Source organism: Beta vulgaris, chromosome 9, assembly GCF_026745355.1.
Source record: "Beta vulgaris subsp. vulgaris cultivar EL10 chromosome 9, EL10.2, whole genome shotgun sequence".
Classification (NCBI taxonomy): domain Eukaryota; kingdom Viridiplantae; phylum Streptophyta; class Magnoliopsida; order Caryophyllales; family Amaranthaceae; genus Beta; species Beta vulgaris.
Window position 1 is genome coordinate 7,212,110 of NC_079210.1, and position 21,791 is coordinate 7,233,900.

At 37.3% G+C, this 21,791-nt stretch overlaps 1 protein-coding gene across 1 annotated transcript; it reads left to right on the forward strand.

Annotated features, from left to right (window-relative positions):
• The first annotated feature begins 6,260 nt into the window (after positions 1-6,260).
• LOC104902957 (glutathione S-transferase) lies at positions 6,261-8,264 on the forward strand. The gene is made up of 3 exons (XM_010690907.4): positions 6,261-6,564; positions 7,410-7,458; positions 7,613-8,264. Exons 1-3 carry the CDS (start codon positions 6,418-6,420, stop codon positions 8,056-8,058), a joined length of 642 nt encoding a protein of 213 aa, XP_010689209.2. The 5' UTR covers positions 6,261-6,417; the 3' UTR covers positions 8,059-8,264.
• Positions 8,265-21,791: the final 13,527 nt, after the last annotated feature.

Sequence of the window (21,791 nt, forward strand, 5' to 3'; positions counted from 1 at the left end):
ATGTGATGGTGGTAGACCGGTGGTTTTCTAACCTCTTTGGCCCCAATGTCTTTTTCATAATTAACTTAATCACATGCTCTTTCTTCTTATTAACTTTTAAGAAAAATTGCCTAAAAATCTGCAATATGGAAAGTATAGCATCTAAAATGAAACAGAAGAAGTAGTTTTTTATTGTCAGAATTAACCTTTGATAATTTTTTTGCAAGTTAAAATCTTCTACTATTTTTTTTTGCAAGGTGAGTGATACTTGAATTAGTTTGAATTGAGATAGACAATACTTGAATTTCAAAACCAAGATTTTTTTCGGAGGATTTGGATAAGAGAAGCTAAAAAAAAAGGGATATCACAAATAACAAAGAGAGAATGAATCAGGTTAGTTTGTTTGGTGACACTAAAAAGGGGTCAAGTGCCTCTCTCATCGGTCAACGTTGCAAATGGCTTGGTCAACGTCAGGATATAGGTAAGGTTGATCTCACAAAAGAATAATTAGTTTAAGGTTTTAATTTGCAATTTTTTTTTATAAAAGGTTGCATCTGAAAAAAAAGGCATTGTAAAAGGTCGTTTCTTGCAAATTTTTGGATCATTAACAGAGTCAACGATGGAAGATATAGATCAATGTCGAAATGACATCATCAGGTTTCTTCTGACAAATCTTTTTAGGTTTAAAGTTTCTCTTGACAAAAATTTCCTTAAAAAGTTATTTCTAAAATTTTTTCTGTTAATAATAATTTAGTGAACAAAATCTAAATATACTCGAGTTGAACCTTATCTCTTTCTAATTACTGCCTTCTCCAACCTTTTTATTCATCCATTCCCGTCTCCCCTTTGTTATGGGGATTGAATTATTCACTCTCTTCTTTATTATGGTTAGGGGTGAAAGTTCGGTGTACGATTTGGAGTAGGGCCTAATCCAATTCGATCCGAACAAAATTTGGATTTGAGTTTTCCAATCCGAATCCAAACCAATTAGAGTTTGCATCCGATCCAATCCAATCCGAATTTTCATATTCTAGATTGGATCCGATCCGAAAATCCGATTTTCTAAAACTCTAGTTTTTCGATGAAATAAATTAATCACAATAGTAGGCAGTAGCCTAGTAGATTTAGAAATGAGGAATTAAGTGTTGTTAAGGTTTTAGGGGATGGTTTGAAAAGCTACGCCTACTAGGCTATGGCTAGGCTTTTTTTTATAAATAAAAAATCATTTAAGCACTTAAATCCAATTCAAATACGTAATACAATGCATATCAATATTCGATTATATTGGATTTTTTGATCCAATTACCCTCAATCCAATCCGATCCGAAAATCCTATTTTTCAAAAAATCTCAATCCTGAATAAAAAAAAATTCTCCAACGGCACTGAAATATCGAGAAGCCTCCCCCGACTAACTTAGCCGAGAAACGGCTAAGTATCAACAATTGAACCTACTCGAGATCTGAGTAGCGTCGAAAGACCTCCTCGGGAAGCATGGAGCTCAATAGCCCTCCCGAGTCGAGAAGCTCCATCGTTGGCACCTCCTCAGTCATAAGAGGAGCGTCCTACTAACCTAGCCGAGAAACGGCTAAGTATCAACAATTGAACCTACTCGAGATCTGAGTAGCGTCGGAAGACCTCCTCGGGAACCATGGAGCTCAATAGCCCTCTCGAGTCGCGAAGCCCCAACGTTGGCACCTCCTCAGTCATAAGAGGAGCTACCTACTAACTTAGCCGAGAAACGGCTAAGTATCAACAATTGAACCTACTCGAAATCTGAGTAGCGTCGGAAGACCTCCTCGGCCAAACATGAGGCTGATTAACCCCCCGAGTCGAGTGTATATCTCGCGGCACCTCCTCGGCTATGCCAGGAGTACCCTACCACTTAGCTAAAATAGCTAAGTGCAAACAAATCAATCTCCTCGGCTAAACTTGAGGCTCATTAGCCCCCCGAGTCGAGCGTATATCTCGCGCGGTACCTCCTCGGCTATGCCAGGAGTACCCTACCACTTAGCGAAAATAGCTAAGTGCAAACAAATCAACCTCCTCGGCCAAACTTGGGGCTCATTAGCCTCCCGAGTCGAGCATATATCGCGGTACCTCCTCGGCTATGCCAGGAGTACCCTATCACTTAGCGAAATAGCTAAGTGCAAACAAATCGAGTCGCTCGGCCACTAGGAGACCCCATCTCCTTTGACGAGTCACTCTCAAATACTTAGCCAAATTCAAGCTAAGTATTTCATTGGCACCCGCTCGGACAAGCTTGGGGCTCATTAGCTCCTCATCCGAGTGGCGTCCTACCCGCTCGGCCACTAGGAGACCCCCTCTCCTTTGACGAGTCGCTCTTACACTTAGCCAAATTATGGCCAAGTACTTCATCGGCACCCACTCGGACAAAATGGGGCTCATTAGCTCCTCATCAGAGTGGCGTCCGATCCGCACAAAGTCCTACTCGGCCTGGGTACCCGCTCAGCCAAGGTGTATATTTGGTCGGCCAATGGAGTCGCTCAGCTAGGAGAGTCGGTCGACTAGGGTACTTGGTCGGTCAGGAGAGTATCTCGACCAAGGCATCCGATCGGCCTCTCAACCCGGGCACGCGCTCGGACTCGGCCCGCAAAGCTCGATAGTTGCTCGGCCACTCAACCAGAGCACCCACTCGGCAAGCCACGGACACCAGCTCCCTCGAACACCAGCTCGGCCAGCCTCAAGGGCACCCCCTCGGCTCGACCCGGCGTATCTGGTCGGCCGGGAGACTCGCTCGGCCACAGCAGCTGGTCGGCTAAGGGAGTCACTCGGCGAGAGAGCTGCTCGACCCATGGAGGCACTCGGCCAGTGGAGCTCTTCGGCTAAGGGAGCTGCTCGGCCCATGGAGGCACTCGGCCAGTGGAGCTGCTAGGCCCATGGAGGCACTCAGCCAGCATAGTCGCTAGGCTAGCGAGACCCCTGTGCTTGGTTAATCCTAGCGTTAGAAGATTTCCTCCTCTATGATCCAGGATGAAGTTTCGAGGGTCCCGTCCAATATCGGCAAAAATGCAATCATCTTATTCCGCCAATCAACCGCACTAAAAATGGCGATTTCCAATCTGATTACTTAGCGTGGGGCTAATTGTTTGGGCCCATTTCTTGGACCAGCCCACCTATAGCAAAGTTACTAAAATACCCCTACATTTAGGGAAGCAAATCCTCCACCAGCTGGAGCTGACTAAAATACCCTCATTTATTGAGGCCCCTATCCTCTATAAATAGAGGTTGTCTCATCAGACACAACAAGAATCCGTCTTTATAGCAATTGCAATTAGCGTCTGCCGAAAAATACCGTCCGTTCTTCTCGCAGACGCTAAATAGCGTCCGAGTTTTGAACTATAGCGTCCGCCGAAAAGTCAGACGTAAAGTACCGTCCGTTTTTGAGATTTACGGTCTGTTTTTTGGCCGACGCTAAATTTCCGTCCGCCTGGCGGACGCTAACTGGGACCAGGCGGACGCTAAAAACCCGGATATAACATTAGCAAACACGACCCTTGCAATCACATTTCGACTACATTTCTACGAAACTCCAAACCCTAACCCCTCTATTTTCTCCGGCGAACAGCCGACCTTTACTCTCTCGGTGAACCGCCGCGCCTCCATTGTCGCCGGAGGACCGCCACCGCCACTCCAATCTTAGGGTTGCACCTCTCTTGCGCCTCTATTCTGTCCGCACCTCTCTTGCACCTCTATTCTGTCTGCACCTCTCTTGCGCCACCTGCCGCTGCTCCTGCCGGAACATCACCAGCGCCGTCGTCAGTCTCCCTTCTACAAATGCTTAAGGTATGAACTTGTACCTTAGTTTTGTTAATTTTTGGCTTGAATTCCTTATTGTTGATTGAGATTTTTGGTATATTTGATTTGATGTTGTTGTTGTGAGAGATGATTGTTGTTGTTGGTGTTTTCAATTGCATTGTTGTTGATGTTGTTAAGTGAATTTGTTGTTGTTGTTGGTGTTTGAATTTGTTGTTGTTGTTGTTAAGTGAACTTGTGGTTGATAGTTAAATATGAATAAATTGAGGGTTTTTTTCCAGATGATTTATGTGAGACTTTTTTCAGAGATACTTTTTTGATTTTAGTAGGTTCCATGTTTGTGTAGAATCCTCAAAACTACGACATGGATGCGTACTGTTTTCAAAGTCCTTTTGGATTAAAACGAAATTTCGCAAGAACTAAGAGAACAAAAGAAGGATAAAATGAATAAATAAGAAAAGACAAAAATGCCTTTTTTATAAAATAGTCAGAGTTTGATATTGGGACATGTACCACGAGCAACATAGTTTTTCATGTGGCTTGCTGTCTCTGTAATTGCAAATTGATATTATAGTTGCTAGCTGTTGTTTTAATATAACTTTGTGTGACATTATCAATGTAATATAAGGGGTAGTTGAATGTTGGTGAATTGTTTGCTCATTATTTTCCATATAAGTTATGACTCATCTGAGCATTATCTTAGTTATAGCATGTAGGAAAATGCCCAATTTTGAATAAGTAGTGGTCCCTATAATAATGAGTATCCATGTTTTCGCAGTTGCCTGCAAGGTTTGAGGAAGAGAAAGCCGAGTTGCAAAGGGAACGTGAGCGGATGCAGAAAGAGAGAGAAGAGGACCGCATCGCCAGGCAAAAGGAGAGAGAGGAGGATCGCAGGGTGCATGATGAGTACCTAGCACAGTTGAGGGCGACTATGGAGACATACAGCCAGATGATGAGCCAGTGTGGTGGTTCATTCCCCTCTATCGGGCCTCGAGACCCCCCACCAGCGGTGGTGATGTGTGTGCGACTTAGGCTCCTACATTAGCTTACACTATCTATCTTGTATATATTTCGGGACGTGAAAACATATAATTTAGGATAAACCGTTAACTTATGTTTATGTATGTATGAATTTATATTAGTGTATTTATGAATTTCTATTTAATGCAAACAGGTCATTAGTGCAGAATTCGACGTATTAGCGGACAGCTTGAGTATATTTTGTTGGAAAATGAAACAGGTTAAAAACTATTCAAATACAATTAGCATTGTTATAAAAAAAAAAAAGAAATTAGCGTCCGCTTATGAAGTTAACGTTCGCCAAAAGTAAGTTGAACCATGCAAGAGGTCGAGAAATTAGCGACCGTTGTCTCCCAATAGCGTTCGTCCAAACAGACGCCAATTAGCGTCCGTTTGTGTGTCGGACGCTAGTTAGCGTACGGTTTAACGGACGCTAACTAGCGTCCGACACCCAAACGGACGCCAATTGGCGTCTGGCTTAGAAGCATACGTTAAATTTGAAAAAGCGGTAGCTAAAATGTAGCGTCCGCCTTTCGGACGCTAAATCTGTTATTAGCGACCAGGTGTTTTGCATCAGAGCTTTAGCGACCGTTGGCGGACGCTAATATGTTTAGCGTCTGACCCTGCGTTTTTACCGTCCGATTTGTGCGGACGCTAAAGCCTAACATTCTTGTTGTGAGACAGAGGTAAGCAATTCTAAGTTGCAAAACCCAGAGCATCTCTCTTTACATTGATCCCTTTCTCTCTCTACCTCAATCATTGACTGACTTGAGCGTCGGAGGGGCGATCCCGGGACCACCCCTGGGGTAGGCTAACCTTGTTTTGCAGGATTTCGATGTGCGGATAACGGAGCTCAGGTGTACCTTCTTGGGGCCCACATCAAGTCTCTCAGCACACATCAGCATTTGTGATCACCCTCAATTTCTTAGCAGAAACAGACTTGGTTAAGCTAGATTGGCTAGCAAATGAAATTTCAACTACCCACTCCAATGGTTGGGCTAATTGCTTAACGTTTTTTTTTATTTGCTAGCAAGTCCCTAACGCTCACCATTGGAAATTACTCTAAAACTAATCCATCTTGGTAGGCTAAATTGACTTGTCTCACTCAAATCCGATCTACCTTGATTTAACTAGTTGAAGTGATTCGTTTTAATCTTATCTAATAAGTGCCCATCTAGAATCAATCCAAGTATCCGAATTGACACCCCTAGTTGTTGGGGGAATTTTTGGCGAAGAGTCTCTTGATCTTCCGGCTCAGAAAGAAAGTTTCCGCGAACCAAAGTCCAAAGTCCAAGCCATTGCACGTCATTATAGACTTATTATTAGACGTAGTTAGCGAAGTCAAAGTCGACAATTCCCACCTACCACTATTCAGTATGAAAGCACAAGTAGACAATACATCTAATTTGAATGCTGAATAGTCGACAATTCCCACCTTGCTTTGGTAGAGAATTATTCTATTATTCTAGGAAGTAGTTTAATGGGAGGACTATAGTTATGAAACTATAAATACTCTACTTAGGATAGTTGAGCTTTCATCAGCCAATAAACTTAATCAAAACGTACTGCATTTCTTTTCAACTCTCAAACTCCAATATATTCTTATTACTTAAGTCATTACATTATATTACATAAATATAATCATGGGAATCAAGATTCATGGAATCCCTCACTCCGGAGCTACCCTCCGTGTATTGGCAGCTGCTGAAGAGAAGGAGCTCGATTTCGAGTTAGTACCCGTAGACTTGAAGTCCGGTGCTCACAAGCAACAACCTTTTCTTTCCCTTAACGTAAGTTGTGCTCATTTAATTTGCTATATTTCTCAACTTAGTAAGATTCAACGTACGACTTGTATGGTAGATGATACTCTCTCCTTTCATTTTAATTGTTACACTTACTCTTCACGTATATCAATGCAAAACTTTTGAGATCATATATCTCTAATTTTGTATTTGTGAAAATTATAAAAAGTACATACAAATAAGATTCATATTAAGACAAATCTAACAAGATCCCACATGATTATATTTTTATTCATCGTACAAATTACAAAGGATGGTCAAAGTAAAAATTGTTGGTGTAAAATGTCAAAGTGTAACAATTAAAAAGAATCGGATATTCGGATGTAGTATAATTTGTCTTTAACGCTTAGACTCTCTTTGTAATATTGGGGTAAGAAAACAAGTTCATAATAACAATGTTCATGGGTCAGGATCATGGAAATATATCTCAAAAAAATATAGTTTTAATCATCTTCACAAATTTATTTACATACCAAGTGCATCATGATTGAATCTCAAAGGCATTCTTCTTTTATTTTGATAAATCCAAGTCCACGGCCTAGAATAAAGTGAAAAGGAAAGGTATTTGAAGTTTGAACCATGGCCAATTGAGAAGGCCCTATATAATATTTCTTTTCATGGGTGGTGGATGGCGGCTGGAAAGAAAATTTATTGTTTATTTATCAATATCCTAAAATAATAATGAATGGATGGTAATAGAAATTCATGAAAAGTTTAGAAGTATACGAGGACATATAGACAATTCATTATTATGAATAATTATGCTTTTAGTGGTGATTTGTAAATGATTGGCATCTAAGCTAGGTATGATTTTTCGTTGATTTTTTTTTCAGCCATTTGGTCAAATACCAGCATTTGAAGATGGAGATAATAAGCTCTTTGGTAAGTCACTTACCAAAACAAACATCTAAAACAATACTGAACTTACACACTATCTAATTTGAATGATCAATCTACATACATCAAGATTAGTTCTATACAAATTATTTATTTTCTCAAGTGGGTAACTAATAAAAGCATCATTTTTATTAATCAGAATCAAGGGCAATTACACAATACATAGCACACACCTATGAAAGCAAAGGAACTTCTCTTATACACAAAGGAAAGCAAATGATAGATGTTGGCATTTGGATGGAAGTTGAAGCTCACCAATTCGATCCAGCAGCAAGTAAGCTGTTATGGGAGCTTATTTATAAGAGTTTTTTCGGCATCGAAATCGACAATGCTGTGGTCGAGGAGAACCAGGCGAAGTTAGCTAAGGTCCTTGATGTCTATGAAGCTCGTTTGGCAACGTCCAAGTACCTAGGTGGTGATTCTTTTACTTTGGCTGATCTTCATCACTTGCCTGCCTTGCATAATTTGAGCGGTACAAAAGTGAAGCATTTGTTTGATGAACGCCCCCATGTGAGTGCTTGGTGCAAGGATATCTTGGCTAGGCCTGCTTGGGAAAAGGTCGTGGCTTTGCTGAAGCAAGCTTAAGTAATTTCCTTTGGACTTTGGTGCTGCAGTTGTTTTTCTTGTTTTCCCTTAAGTTGAATATCATTGCATGTTGATGGTTTTACTTTTTTATGTGAATCTGTTTGTGAATTGTACTTTTTGTTATGAATAATAATACCAGTAGCCAAAGTCTGTTTTTGTTCCCTTATCAAATGAAGAAAGTGAGTACTAAATCTTGTTATTTTTCATGGTTACCTTGTTTTATTAGGATCTTCAATACACATTATCTTTATTTATATTATCTTGAATAAGATATTTTCAGAAATCTAACAATACCCAATTTTACATTATAAATTTTTCATATTAATTCCATTAGGATTGCAGGATTACAGTTTAGTATATTTTTCCGCAAAACAAGTATATAAAAAAATACGCTATTTAAAAAAAATACGCTATTTAAAAAAAATACGTATAATTTAGGAAAAGAAATTGGCATCGGATTGCCTTAAAGATGAATTTGGCACGTTATGGACACACTATCTCTTAACAATTATCCTATAAGGATGCACAACTATTACTTCTTCGCGATCTGTATATAACAAAGAGAGAGATTATTTAACAACACTGACCCAATAATGTAAGCTAAGAGAATATTTTTTTAAAAGTAAGGAGAATTACCTTGTAAAGAAGGGGGCGAATTGGGGGATCCTTCTGGCAAGGGGTGATAATCGAACTTCTGTCACAGGGGTGGAAGAAGGGTCTTACAACCATTAGGCCAACCTTGATTCTCGTAAGCTAAGAGAATATGTTTATTGCATGAGAGTAGAGGAGTATATTTTTCTAGGTGTTTAATAATAAAAACCTTTGGCCTTTTTTATACTATATAAGCTAGAGTAAAAATAGGAAGGCAAAAAGGCAAATCAATTACTCCCTCCGTTCCATTTTATAGTTTCTGTTTCACTTTGGGCACGGTAATTAAGGAAATCATGATTATTATGTACTTGCATTGAGAGTTGTTGTGTTTTTTAAAATTATGGTCATAAGAAAATGAAAAATAATTAGAACATTAAATGAGTGAGCATGTAAAAAGAGCAGAAAGAAAGTAAAAAATATTTTTTATATACCTAACCAATGAGATTGAAATAACATTAAATGAGGGTATCAAAAATCCATGTGAAAAGGTGGAGGGAGAGAGTAAAAAGTGCTGTTCAAAAATGAAAACAAGGAAAGTGAGAACAACATTTTGAGACACCTAAAATAAAATACGGGAACTATAAAATGGGACAGAAAAAGTATTATGAAAGATAATCTTTGATAATTACAAAAACAAACAGATATTTGCCACAACCCCTCACCTCAGCCTCTGCGCATGAATGTGGTTACTTGATATAGTCGGTGCTGTTGGATAATGATGTGTAAAGATGGTACAAGAAGGGTTAAAGCATTGCCTTGAGAATTCCGTTCATTTCGGATATCCGATCCGGAATTTCGGATCGGAAAAAATGCGATCCGAATCCGTTCTGGAATCGGATCGGTTAGATATCCGAAAACTAAAAAAAGTGAAAATTTCAAAGGAAAAGTTCATAGAATTAGTTTCGGATCGGATCATCGGATATCCGACCTTGAAAACGGATGTTTCGGATCGGATATCTGAAAAATTCGCAAAATTTCCATGTTTAAGATATCCGAAAATAGAAATTTCTGATCCGTATCCGATCCGAAAATTTTCAGATATCCGATTCGAAATATCCTAAAAATAAAAAAATTTGGATCAAATATTCGGAAAATCGGATGGAATCGACTCTTTATGAGCACCCCTACTTGATAAGGTAAGGGTGTTAGGTGAGAGGTGTGTGTGTGTGTGATGCATAACAAGCAACGACAAAGCTCATCGTTACAACAACCCACAACCTTAGAGGTCCTCATGCCCGCGCCCGCGCTCGAAGATGGTCTACATCAGCTCACATGCATGGCTCCCACACCCACGGGAACAACGCCTAGCAAGACTGTCTACCAACCGGATTATTGTGCGCCCAAGCGTGGGTTTTGTTGCAGCTTTACAGGTTTTCTTTGTTGATTTTGGTTTCCTTAGTGATTCAGGATTACTAACTATTACCCTAGTATAAATATGTTGTAGCGGTATATTGTTTTAGTTATATCATGCCAAACATAGGTGTTGGAGAGAGAAAAATCCAATATGTGAGGTGTTTGGTAAACACGGGTTCGGGTGATTATGTAAGATATAGAGATCTTGGAAGACTTGTACTTCACCGTATCATACACATCATTGATTCGTGATTTTTCTCCAGGTTCTTGAGTTTCCATGTTAAATCTTCTTGTGTGATCCTTATTGTTGTTTCTTGAGTTAATTCTATAGTATTATTGCTTGCGAATACAAAATTAAGTATGCTAACGATCCTAACAGCTGCAACAAGTTTTCTCTTTCTCTCTCTCCTTTTCTCTCCCTAAGTGTGCGCGCGCACATGTGTGTTTATCTCCTACTTTTTCTTATATGTTTAGGGTTTGACTAGGGGTGTTAATGAGCCGAACTGAGAGTGGACATGCTCAGTCTCGGCTCGAAATGGTGAGAGTCAAGCTCGGCTCGAGCTCGAAGCTCGATAAGCCTCAAATGTTTGGGCTTGGCTCGAGCTCGAGAGGACAAAGTCCAAGCTCGGCTCGAGGGTCGATTTGAAACTTAATTTGAAAAAGTTGGACTTAGGCCTAACTGTGTAAGGCCCAAGTCAATACTAAAGCTACAATTAGGCGGTAGATCCAACCATATAGGCCAAGTATGCCCAAGAAAGTAGTTGAGCTTGTTCACTCACCCATCATATTCTTTTATAACTTGGTTTCCTTCTTAGCATTGCTGAGATTTAATTTCAATGTAGGACTCCATAGTTTGTTAAGATAAACAAACTCATTATACATGCTTTTATAACTTGGTTTCTCTCTAAGCATTGTTAAAATTTTAATGTGGGGGTACTCCATATTTCATTTAAGTTAAACACATTCATCCCATATGCTTTTATAACTTGGAATCCGTCTTAGCATTGCTAAAATTTCGATGTGACACTCCATGTTTTCATAAAGAAAAAACTCACACTACATATGCTTTTATAACTTGGAAATCATGCTTTATAAAAAAAATTCCAAGTTTATAGCAATGAGACTCTAAGTGCATTTAAATAATCAATTATTATTAATTGTTCAATTATCAAATATTTAAAAGTATACTTCATTCCTTTTGTGAAGAAAATAGAGTATAAATTTTGTTTCTAACCAAGGAGGTACAAGATCAAACTCTAAGTTAAAGTAAGGTGTAATAGCTATTTATACAGAAAATAAGGTTGGTGCTTGTTTTCTTAACTAATGTGGGACTTTAGTGCCTAATGGAGTAGATGTCAAGTTGGATTAAAAATTAAAATATAAAATAGTAATATAAGTTTTATTGAATATGTTTGAGAGCTTTCGAGCCGAACTCCATCGGGCTTAGGTTCAGCTCGTTAAGGTCTCGAGTCGATCCCGAACTCGAATCGAGCTCTTCCGAACCGAGCTTTGACAGAGCTTTTATTGAGCCGAATCCGAATAGTTTGCGAGCCGTCCTAACTTGTTAGCACCCCTAGGTTTCACAGAGGGATGATAAATCAATATTTGTGAAAGGATAATCATAGGAGCATTCTTTTTCAGTTGATAATGCTGAAAGAGCAAAATAAAATAGGCCTTGCTAAGTTTGTGCGTAATCTGTTTCCAAGTTAGTCACCCAAGCTACGCCTCCTGCATTTGTTACCTTATCCCACGAGCCATCAACTTGTACTATGAGTGGCATTCGCTATTAATTTGTTGGCCAAGGTGGGCACAATGGAAACCTGGCGGAGTATAGGGATCCCATAGATTCCGAGTTGGATCGTACATAGGAGCAATGAAGGTGTCATGTTGACTATCGCTATCCTAGAGTTGGATAGTTATCGATTGCATTGTTTGTCGTCGATTCCGAAACAACTGTTCATTACGTGACTTTCATATGGTCCAAAGTGTGCCCACAAACTTTGGCAGCCGTGAACCATGACTGCCGTCTTCCTGATGGAAATAAATTGTCCAATAACTTAGCCAGTCTCGAAATAAAGAGTCAATACCTACGGTCGGATTCAACCCTATCTGTTGACGATCCTATGTCTCTGTAGCTAGCGGGCACCAACATAACAAATGCTGTGTGTCCTCTATGTCAACCAAGCAAATTGGGCATTCACTAGAACTACCAATCTCACGATTGAATAACTTGTGCTTAGTGGCTAGGCCACTGTGCCACAATTTCCATGGAAAAACTTCTATTTCGGATGATGCGCAATCCCCAAAGAATACGAAAGAAATTCATATTCAAGGTAGATGTCATGCTACATATATCATTTTGTTGTTGGAGGAAAATTGCGTAACCCGATTTTGTAGAGTATTTCCCTGATTTGGTGTATGACCGAAATTCCTCGTCCCTTTGATCCAGGGTAGTCGGTAGTTCAATACCTTTAATTTGACGAGCATAATGAGGTTCGAAGAGTCTGTTAATCTTGCGAATATCCCACCCTTCTCCCACCTTTAAGTTTTTGGCTTCAGATAACGGTGTCTGATCGCGAAATATAGGTTGAGTGCCATTCATCCAGAGGTGAGTAGCGACCCCAGTACTGCACCCATCTCCCACCTTCCAGTGATTATGCTTGTGAAGTAGCTTATCGGCCATAAGAATACCGTTGCGGCCCCAGGAGGATTACGAAGTGCGACGCAATGATGAATGACCAGGAAGTCGAGATCTATGATACACCTTTGAAAGAAGCAAGTGCGGATTTTGTTTGATATGCCATGGTTTTTTCATTAATAATGCTTTGTTAAAGACCCCCTATGTTACAAATACCTAATCCCTCTTGACCTCGGGTTCTATGGATGATATCGCACTTCTTCGAATGAATACCTTTCGCTTGATTATCCTTCTAGAAGAAATAACGAAGCTAGCATTCTGTCGATTTTGCTAGTTATTGTTGTTGGAATTCTGAAAACCGCAAGTTGGTGCATGATAGCGCCTATGGGGATAGAGTTAATAATGATCATCTTTGCTAGTTCCGAGATTTTAGAGTGGTTCCAGCTAGCAATGCGCTTAGAGATCTTGTCCAACAGAGGAGTAAACTGATGCACTTTGGAATTCTGAAAATCAATTGGAATTCCTAGGTAGAGACCGATTGACTTCCGTGACTCCATACTCAAGATTAATTAGTACTCTTGCGAAATATTTCGACTGAATTTGACGAAGGATTTCTGTAAATTCATAATTTGACTCGAAATTGCACAAATAAGCATTGCACGACAAGATTCCTAAGAGGCTTTAAAGAAAAACATCGAGTCATCTGCAAAGAAAAGATGTGATATTGTTGGACCTTGTTTTCCAATACGTATACCTTGAAACTGGCGAATATCAGTAGCCAAGCTTGTCATACGAGACAATATATCCATTCAGAACAAGAAGAGATACAGAGAAATAAAGGGGGTCACCTTGACGTAACCCATAGGTAGGTTTGAAAGATTTTGTAGCAGTCCCACTAATCAGTATCATATACGTCACTATTGAAATGCGTTCCTGTATCATCTTCATCCAGTGCTCAGGAAACCCATAATCTTGAAGCACTTTTAATAAAAAACCTAACTTATTCTATCATATGCTTTATTCATATCCAGTTTGAGCTCTACTAGATGATTCACACCCCTACGTTGCTTGTTAATGATATGAGTAATTTCATATGCGAAAAATATTATCTTCCATATGACGTCCCGGAACAAAGGCATTTTGATAATCATCAATTGATAACGGCCGCAAGGACATCATACGATTTACCATACATTTTTCCATGCATTTATATAGAACATTAGATAGGCTAATTGGGCGTAAATGATTTACCTCCGCCGGTGGGAAAACCTTTGGAATAAGGATAAGCAGCGTTTGAATCCATTCTTTTAAGAAATGGCCCGTGGTAAAGAATCTTTGCACTGCTGCCATTATACACTCCCCAACAGTGGACCAATAAGTTTTGAAAAACTCTGCATTATAACCATCAAGTCCTGACGATTTATCGTCGGCCAAAGAGAAGAGAGCATTTTTCACTTACTCCGGAGTCAGAGGTTGAAGCAACAAAGAATAGTCCCGCGAATTGATAGCCGGTAAATGAAGCTCTCTTAGTACTAGGTCGACAACCTCGCTATGATGTAATTGTATACCATCACCTCCACCATTTGAAGTTAAAACAGTTTTAAAATGTTGTTGGATTAGAAGTTCCATTTCATTGTGTTGGCTTACCCAAGAAACACTTTCTTCCTCAACAATAAATCCTCCTCCACTTCACACCTTCACTGCCGACCACCACCGTGACCGTCTCTGCTGCCTTAGTTCACGCCGGCGTCCCTTTCTTGTTATTCCTTCTTTGTGTTGGTTTGATTTCTTTTCTCTCTCCTTAAGTTTTAATTAAAGATTATATTTTTATGATTTGTTTTAGTACTAATTATTTTTAGAAGCTTTAATTTATTATTTTAATGATGAATCTATGATTATATAAAGTATGTATTGAAATAAAAAAAAATCAGATTTGATTATTATGTTTAAATCGGATTTTTAATTATCAAAGCATGGATTTTTAGGGTGTTAAAGATTGAAAAATCATAGTAGTATGTTATAAACTATAGTTGATTAAACTAATGAGTTTAAGCATGTCTAAGTATGTTTATATAGATTTTAATAAATTATATGTTGCTGGAATTTTAAAAGGGTTGTTATTAATAGAGTTTTATGGATTTTAATGACTAGTATGGTAGTACTATGCTAGGGAGTATAAGTAATTGAAGTTTTAATGATGTAACAACTTTTAAATATTTTTTAAAGGAGATTTAAAGTATTTTAAAATTGCTGTAATTTATTTGGAGTATTGATTATAAATATTGATTGTTTTAGGTGGAGAGTTCTGTGTACGCGACTTCTAAAGTTGTTAAAGTGGCCTATCAATTTATCTACACAAGGTACGTACTATACCTATGTGTTGTTTGATGTAGTATCATGATTTTAGGAAGGAAAGTTATGCAGTATCATGTATAGGAACTTTGTGAGTTCATATATGATTGTTATTATGTTGGATTTTACATGTTTCATGCCTATGTGCGAACATGTTAATTATGAGATTTATATCATGGTTGTATCGAATATTTATACAAGCATGTTGGTTGGGAATTTTATTTTATTAATTCACATGGGGGAATTAATATATTTATTGGTTTGGATCATGATTGAATCACGTGTTCCATTTTTAATATTATTTTCACTACTCTATGAGGACTGTGGGCCTTATTTAGTAAGTTTATAATTTATATCTTGAAAAGTAAGTTGGTTGTTGGCTAGGTTCAACAAATAAGAAGGATTGGATTAAAGAAGGAATTAATCTTAGGTTGTAAGTTGTATGATCACTTATTTAATCCTAAGATAAAAGTAAAGTTGTGAATGTTTGATTATATTTTATCCGTGTTGCTTGTGTGTCATAACGAGTAATAATTGGTAAATCATGTAAAGTGAAACTTGGATAGTAATAAACTTTAGACTAGTGCACGTCTGAAGATGGACAATCAGGAGTTGGGGTATATTGTGAGCGGGCCATGACTTTTTCTGGGTTTGGATTGATCATCGTTCCTATTTTTATTTAAAAGGTTCATCGATATCGTAGGTCATGAGAATACGGAGTCGCGAACGTATATCGTCTTCCAAAGAGAAGGCTGGTTTTTAGTTAGACAACTCGGTCCAATGACTATTCCATTAAAGTAATAAAAATATTGTTAAAGTTTAGTTCAGTACAAGTTATATGTAGATTGTTATGTTGTTATTTATCCCTGCTTACTACTTTTTAGTATCATGTTAGGAATGTTTATTCATTATTATGTAGTACTCAGCTTTGCTGACTACGTGCTTTGTTTGTATGTGTTGATCATGGCTTTACCTTATTGATTATCATGTGATGATCCATTCTTGGTGAGCAATTTCTCTAGTGCATTAACATCTACAGGTGTGCAGATGATGCATCATGGGGTTTCGAAAATGGAGAGCTTGTGTAGCATGTTGATTTATTTATTGCTTATAGTTGATACATTTATATTTAAGTTTGGTTTGGAGTTAGCGTTAACATTGTTATTTCGTTTTAAAGTTGACTTTGTTATTTATTATATTTCAATTATAAAGTTTAGTTATATGTTTTCCGCTGCAAAATTCTGAATAAGCCGATACGTTATCACTCGGGCGATAATACTTTGATGATTCTCTAGTTTTATATTTGAAAGTATTTTTGGAAAAGAGAGAATTATCAAGGTGTTACATTATACCTAAGAGTTTTTGGTGCTAATAAGTAATAATGCGTTAAGAGTAAAATCAAGAATGTATAGAAGTACGAGAAATGTATTTCTTGGAGGAGTGATAAACCTCTATCAATTAGAGGGAAATTGCCCTCTATCAAGGAACTAAGTGCAACATATAAAAGGGTCAGGGGTTAACATTACAAAAAAAAAAAAAACTGAAAATGCAAAACCCCTTGCAGTAGAAGCAAAATCCTTAGCAGCAGGACCTAGACAACAGTAAAATTAAAATAACTTCACTAAAGTATATCACTTTGTACGAACTATATAGAGTATAATATTATATAAAACTGAATTGTCGGATATATTTTAAAAAAAATATCACAATGAAACCATAATTTTCCACGAATAAATAGAAGGATAAATTAATGTCTGTGAATGTTAGAGTTTAGTTCGAAAGTATAAAGATCTGTGGGAATCAAGAGTACTCTCCTCTTTGAAAGCATGAGTTGTAATGCAGATGAACAAGTATTTGTTATGTAAACTGTTCTTTATTATATCCATAAATGTGCCATATATATTCTGCAATAAATGAGTTTGTTTTGCAATAAATGAGTTCTTTATATATGTGTAAATTGGCAATAATTGATATTTATGTAGAAGGAAATGATTGTAATGAATGATGTTCAAGCAAGTAGTAAGAAGCTAAGTTAAGAGAATTAGGGGTTTTCACGAAAATTACATTCAATAAATGATCCTCAATTGCTCCAATATTACATCCACGAAAAATATGTTTTCGTATTTGCCCTAAGAGAAGTAAAAATATGTTTACTTGAAATTATAATTGACGAAATTATAGTTCAGTTGAAATTATAATTGACGATTTTATAGTTCACGTGAAATTATAGTTACTCATTGATTATCTTGGTAATTATGTAATTGACGAAATTAGTAAATGTAAATAAACTTGGTAATTGTGTAATTGCAAATTAGTGGAAGAATCACCATTGATTTGAATGAGGATGTAAATTGTGAAGTAAACCCCACATTTGATTTGAATGAAGTTGTTGATGGAAATGAGCTAAATTTGAATGAAACTGGGATGAATATGACTTTAATTGACAATAAAAGTGAGATGAATTTGACTTTACTTGATCATAAAAATGAGATTAATTTGAGTGAGTCTGCAACATTAGTAGGAGTTGGATCTCGTAACTATGTTTATGCACCATCAGTAGGATCTTGGGAAGACTTAGATGATTGTTTTTTTAAGTATTGGAAACAAGAGGGGTTTGAAGTTGTTAGGGCTGCTGGTTCGAAAAGAAATAGTAAGGCGAATAACGAGAATGTTTGGCGTAATTATACCTGGAATAGTGAATGTGAAGGTGAGCTATAGTTTCTGTTACTCAAGTTGAGAAACACTTTCAAAAGCTAGGCTTAATACTACCTTATTCTTTCGTTGGTGTTCAAGGCTCTATATTATTGTGTTACTATATGGATACTTATGTTACTGCATACTCTTTTTTTATCATCAGGAAGTTAAACTCTAAGTTCAGCCCAGTTTCTGTTATTGCATACTTTTTTTATCATCAAGAACTTAAACTCCAAGTTCAGCCCATTATTGTGCAATGTTCTATATTATTGTGTTACTTACGTTCGGCCAAGTTTCTTCTCCTTCTACACTTTCTAAAAACTATTCTGAGCTTTTTGGGGAAGTGTTTCTCCTTGTTCAGAACCCCAAGTTCAGCCCAGTTTCTGTTACTCAAGTTGAGAAACACTTTCATAAACTAGGCTTAATACTACCTTATTCTCTCATTAGTGTGCAAGGTTCTATATTATTGTGTTACTGTATGGATACTTATGTTACTGCATACTCCTTTTTATCATCAGGAACTTAAACTCCAAGTTCAGCCCAGTTTCTGTTACTGCATACTCTTTTTTATCATCAGGAACTTAAACTCCAAGTTCAGCCCATTATTGTGCAAGGTTCTATATTATTGTATTACTTATGTTCGGCCAAGTTTCTTCTCCTTCTACACTTTCTAAAAACTATTATGAGCTTTTTGGGGAAGTGTTTCTCCTTGCTTAGAACCCCAAGTTCAGCCCAGTTTCTGTTACTCAAGTTAAGAAACACTTTCAAAAGCTAGGCTTAATGCTACCTTATTCTCTCATTGATGTGCAAGGTTCTATATTATTGTGTTACTGTATGGATACTTATGTTACTGCATACTCTTTTTTGTCATTGGTGTCACTATTTGGTTTTAAGATTGTTTGAAAATCCCTATGAATGTTATGGAAATATGCGCCTCCTTTAGTTGATATATTTCTATTTGTAACTGTTTAGCTGCGTAATATATGCTAACAGTTCTCTATATGTATTTAATTAGGTGATAACCATAGCATAATGAGTCTTCAGCCTAAAAAATTGTAACTACAAAAGAAGTGTATAACTTATGAACTACTTGTTAATTGTTATAGTTTCATTGTTACACTTTTTGCTAATGCCTTGTCGATTCATGTTTCGAAATGTAACTTAACTTAAGCTAACCCTTTATTTTGCTAATAAATTTCAAATGCTTTATTTTTCTTATACGAAACAAAATGGCAGGCACATAACAAGGACTGTACGAAGAAGGGGACAAAAAGAAACTTCATTTTACCGGGTGCAGTTGGCTGTTTGTTGACGCAGAACAAAAACTTGCAAGGGAAAGGAAACAAAGGGGGAAATGTGCATCTAACAGCAGCCCTCAAAGTCTTACAGAAAGGTTCGCCTTTTAAACCATACTCATTCCGATTATGAAAGTCATTAGATTTAGTTTCATTCTAATATCTTAGTTGCGAAAGCACTGCAATACAACGATCACTAGTCAACAGGAGGAGGAAGTTGAAGACAAGATGGACTTCGATGAAGGTATACTTGTCCATATGTATAAATGTAGGATTTAATAACATAATACCTATTATGATAAATGAAATTATGTACTTCGAGGCATTATAGTGTCTGAGATTGTTTAATTTTCTCACAGAAATGAAAGAGTCCGATGAAATTGAGAAGGTTGATGTGGGAGATAGTGAATTCATGAGCGAGAAAGTGATGGAATCAATACAAGGAATCCAAAAAGCAATTGACCAAGAAGGGTGTTTAAAGAGCATTGCTCTTCTTTCCTTTTTTTGATTGATGAATGTGTTAGCTGTCAAGAGAATTGATTTGAACATGTAAAGTGTGTTATTTAACGGAAAATTGAAATTTGGGTCAAAAGGCTCGATGGAGAACAAAGGCGAAAGCATGCTAACAGGAGAAAAGGAGGCATCTAATGAAACCGATATGGTGTGGCTCATTTATTTAAAGACATACCCTATGCCTATTTTTAAGACAATATTTATTTTTATTCAAATTATTGTGTCAGGAAAGGGAAAAACGAAGAAGTCTATAAAACCAAAACACCTAGAGGTCCTACAAGAAATTTTCAACTGGCTAAAATGAGACCCGGTGAGAAGATAAAAGTAGATTTTGATGTCAGTGGTCAACCAATAGGTGTCAATAGAGCTAAGCTGTCAAGTTACTGTGGTTGCTGTCAGAGATCTCTGAATGCGCCACTTTATCGTATTGAAGAATTTTCACAAGTTCCACAAGAGAATAAGGAAAGATGTGGAAGCTCATTTTGGTAGAACAATACTTCCACAAAGCATGATAATCCTTCAATATCTTTTACAAACTTTATTTTCTAATTAGAATATTTTTCATGTGCATGACAAATTTGATATTGGGCTGGATGATGTTAAAGATCAAGAGAACGTGAAAAGAAAAGAAAAGATAAGAGAAAGTATATCATGACATCTTTGAACAAGAAGTATCGGAATTTTCGTGCACGTTTGAAGAGAGAATATTATGACACTGAAGAAAATGATGACACAGACTGAAAGAAGATAATAGGCCCCCAAGTGTTAGAAAAGACTGGGAGTGGCTTGTATTATACTTTGGCACTCCAGACTTCAGGTTAATGCACCCTCGTAATTGCATAGATTTTTATTTATTTTCAATATTTCATTTCACACAATTGTAATTTGTTTATATTGAATTTAATAAAAAAGAGTCGCAGAAACATTGAGAATAGGTCATACCTTATGCCGGACATACGGCAGAACAAAAAGTTTTGCAAAAAGCACAAGATATGGTAACGCGTGTTTTCACCATTCTGTCCTAATTTTTGGAATAGTTACTTAGGTTTTTGTTTGCCATTCCTTCATTTGAAGTGACAAGGTAATGCAGGATTATTGGAATTTACGAGGAGACTATACAGAAGCGACAAAACCGTATAAATCAAGGACAAGAATGGTAAGATTATTCAAACTGGATTTTTTTTGGTTGTATTTGAAGTATATTCCTACTTGACAAGATCTTCTCCGTTATGCAAATGAAATTAAGCAGCTAGTTGAGCAAAGAAACACTTCAGAAACAAAAATGTCTGATGAAGAAATCTATGCAACAGTTAAGCCAAAACGCAAGCCAAGTGCACGTGATCGACAAAAGGGGATAAGTCCCTCAGTGACGTCATTATTTGGGTCATTTAGTGAAGGAGAAAAGTTTCGCAAAGAGGCTAAAGCATCCAAAAATGAAGCTAGTGAGGCAAAGAAGGAAGCAAACGAGGTTAAGGAGAAGAACGAAGCTCTAAGTAATACAGTGAAAGGCCTCGAAAAGAAATCCAGACTTATGGAACGCGCCCTAGAAGCCTTCATGAATTTGGCTGGATACAACATGTCCGATCTCAATATGGATGCGGTATGTCATAGATTATAACTTTAATTTAATGCAAAACAAATTAACACATGTGCATTATTAACAATTACAAATATTAACTTCTATATTAATACTTATGACAGTGGACCGATGAAGAGGATGAGGAAGAGCTAATTGAAAAGTCTGAAAAAATACACAATGATGTTGAAGAGTTCGGTGACGATTAAAGAAGTTTTTTAGATATCATTATTAAAGGTGCACCCAGGTTTCTCCTTATCTTTTCTTTTTTTTAAGAAAATTCATTGGTGACTCTATAATCTACTATGATATTGCTGGTTTATGAACTATATAAGCAATCTTTGGATAGAGATGTCATGTGGCCTCGCACTGCACCACTTCAAACACTTGACAATTATTTACATTAGTGTGTGTACTGAGAGTCTGAGCTAAATGAATGAAACACGAGGCTTCACAATTAGATAGGACTCCTAGTCAAATGTTGTATTGAATCTGTGTGTAGTGGTTGAGCTGTTGTGCATGTGTGATGGTTTGATTGGAATGAGATATGCTACTTCATCCTGGATAGACCATATTAATTCATCTATTATTGTTGCAAACAGAAAAGGACTTAATTACTTAATGCAGATTCCTTGGTGTAGTCCAATCATGGTAGGATAAT

Coding starts and splice junctions, on each gene's coding strand:
- LOC104902957 (XM_010690907.4), top strand. CDS start 6,418: ATGGGAATCAAGATTCATGGAATCCCTCACTCCGGAGCTACCCTCCGT. Junction 6,565..7,409: donor AACCTTTTCTTTCCCTTAAC/GTAAGTTGTGCT, acceptor TTTTTTTTTCAG/CCATTTGGTCAAATACCAGC. Junction 7,459..7,612: donor TGGAGATAATAAGCTCTTTG/GTAAGTCACTTA, acceptor TTTATTAATCAG/AATCAAGGGCAATTACACAA.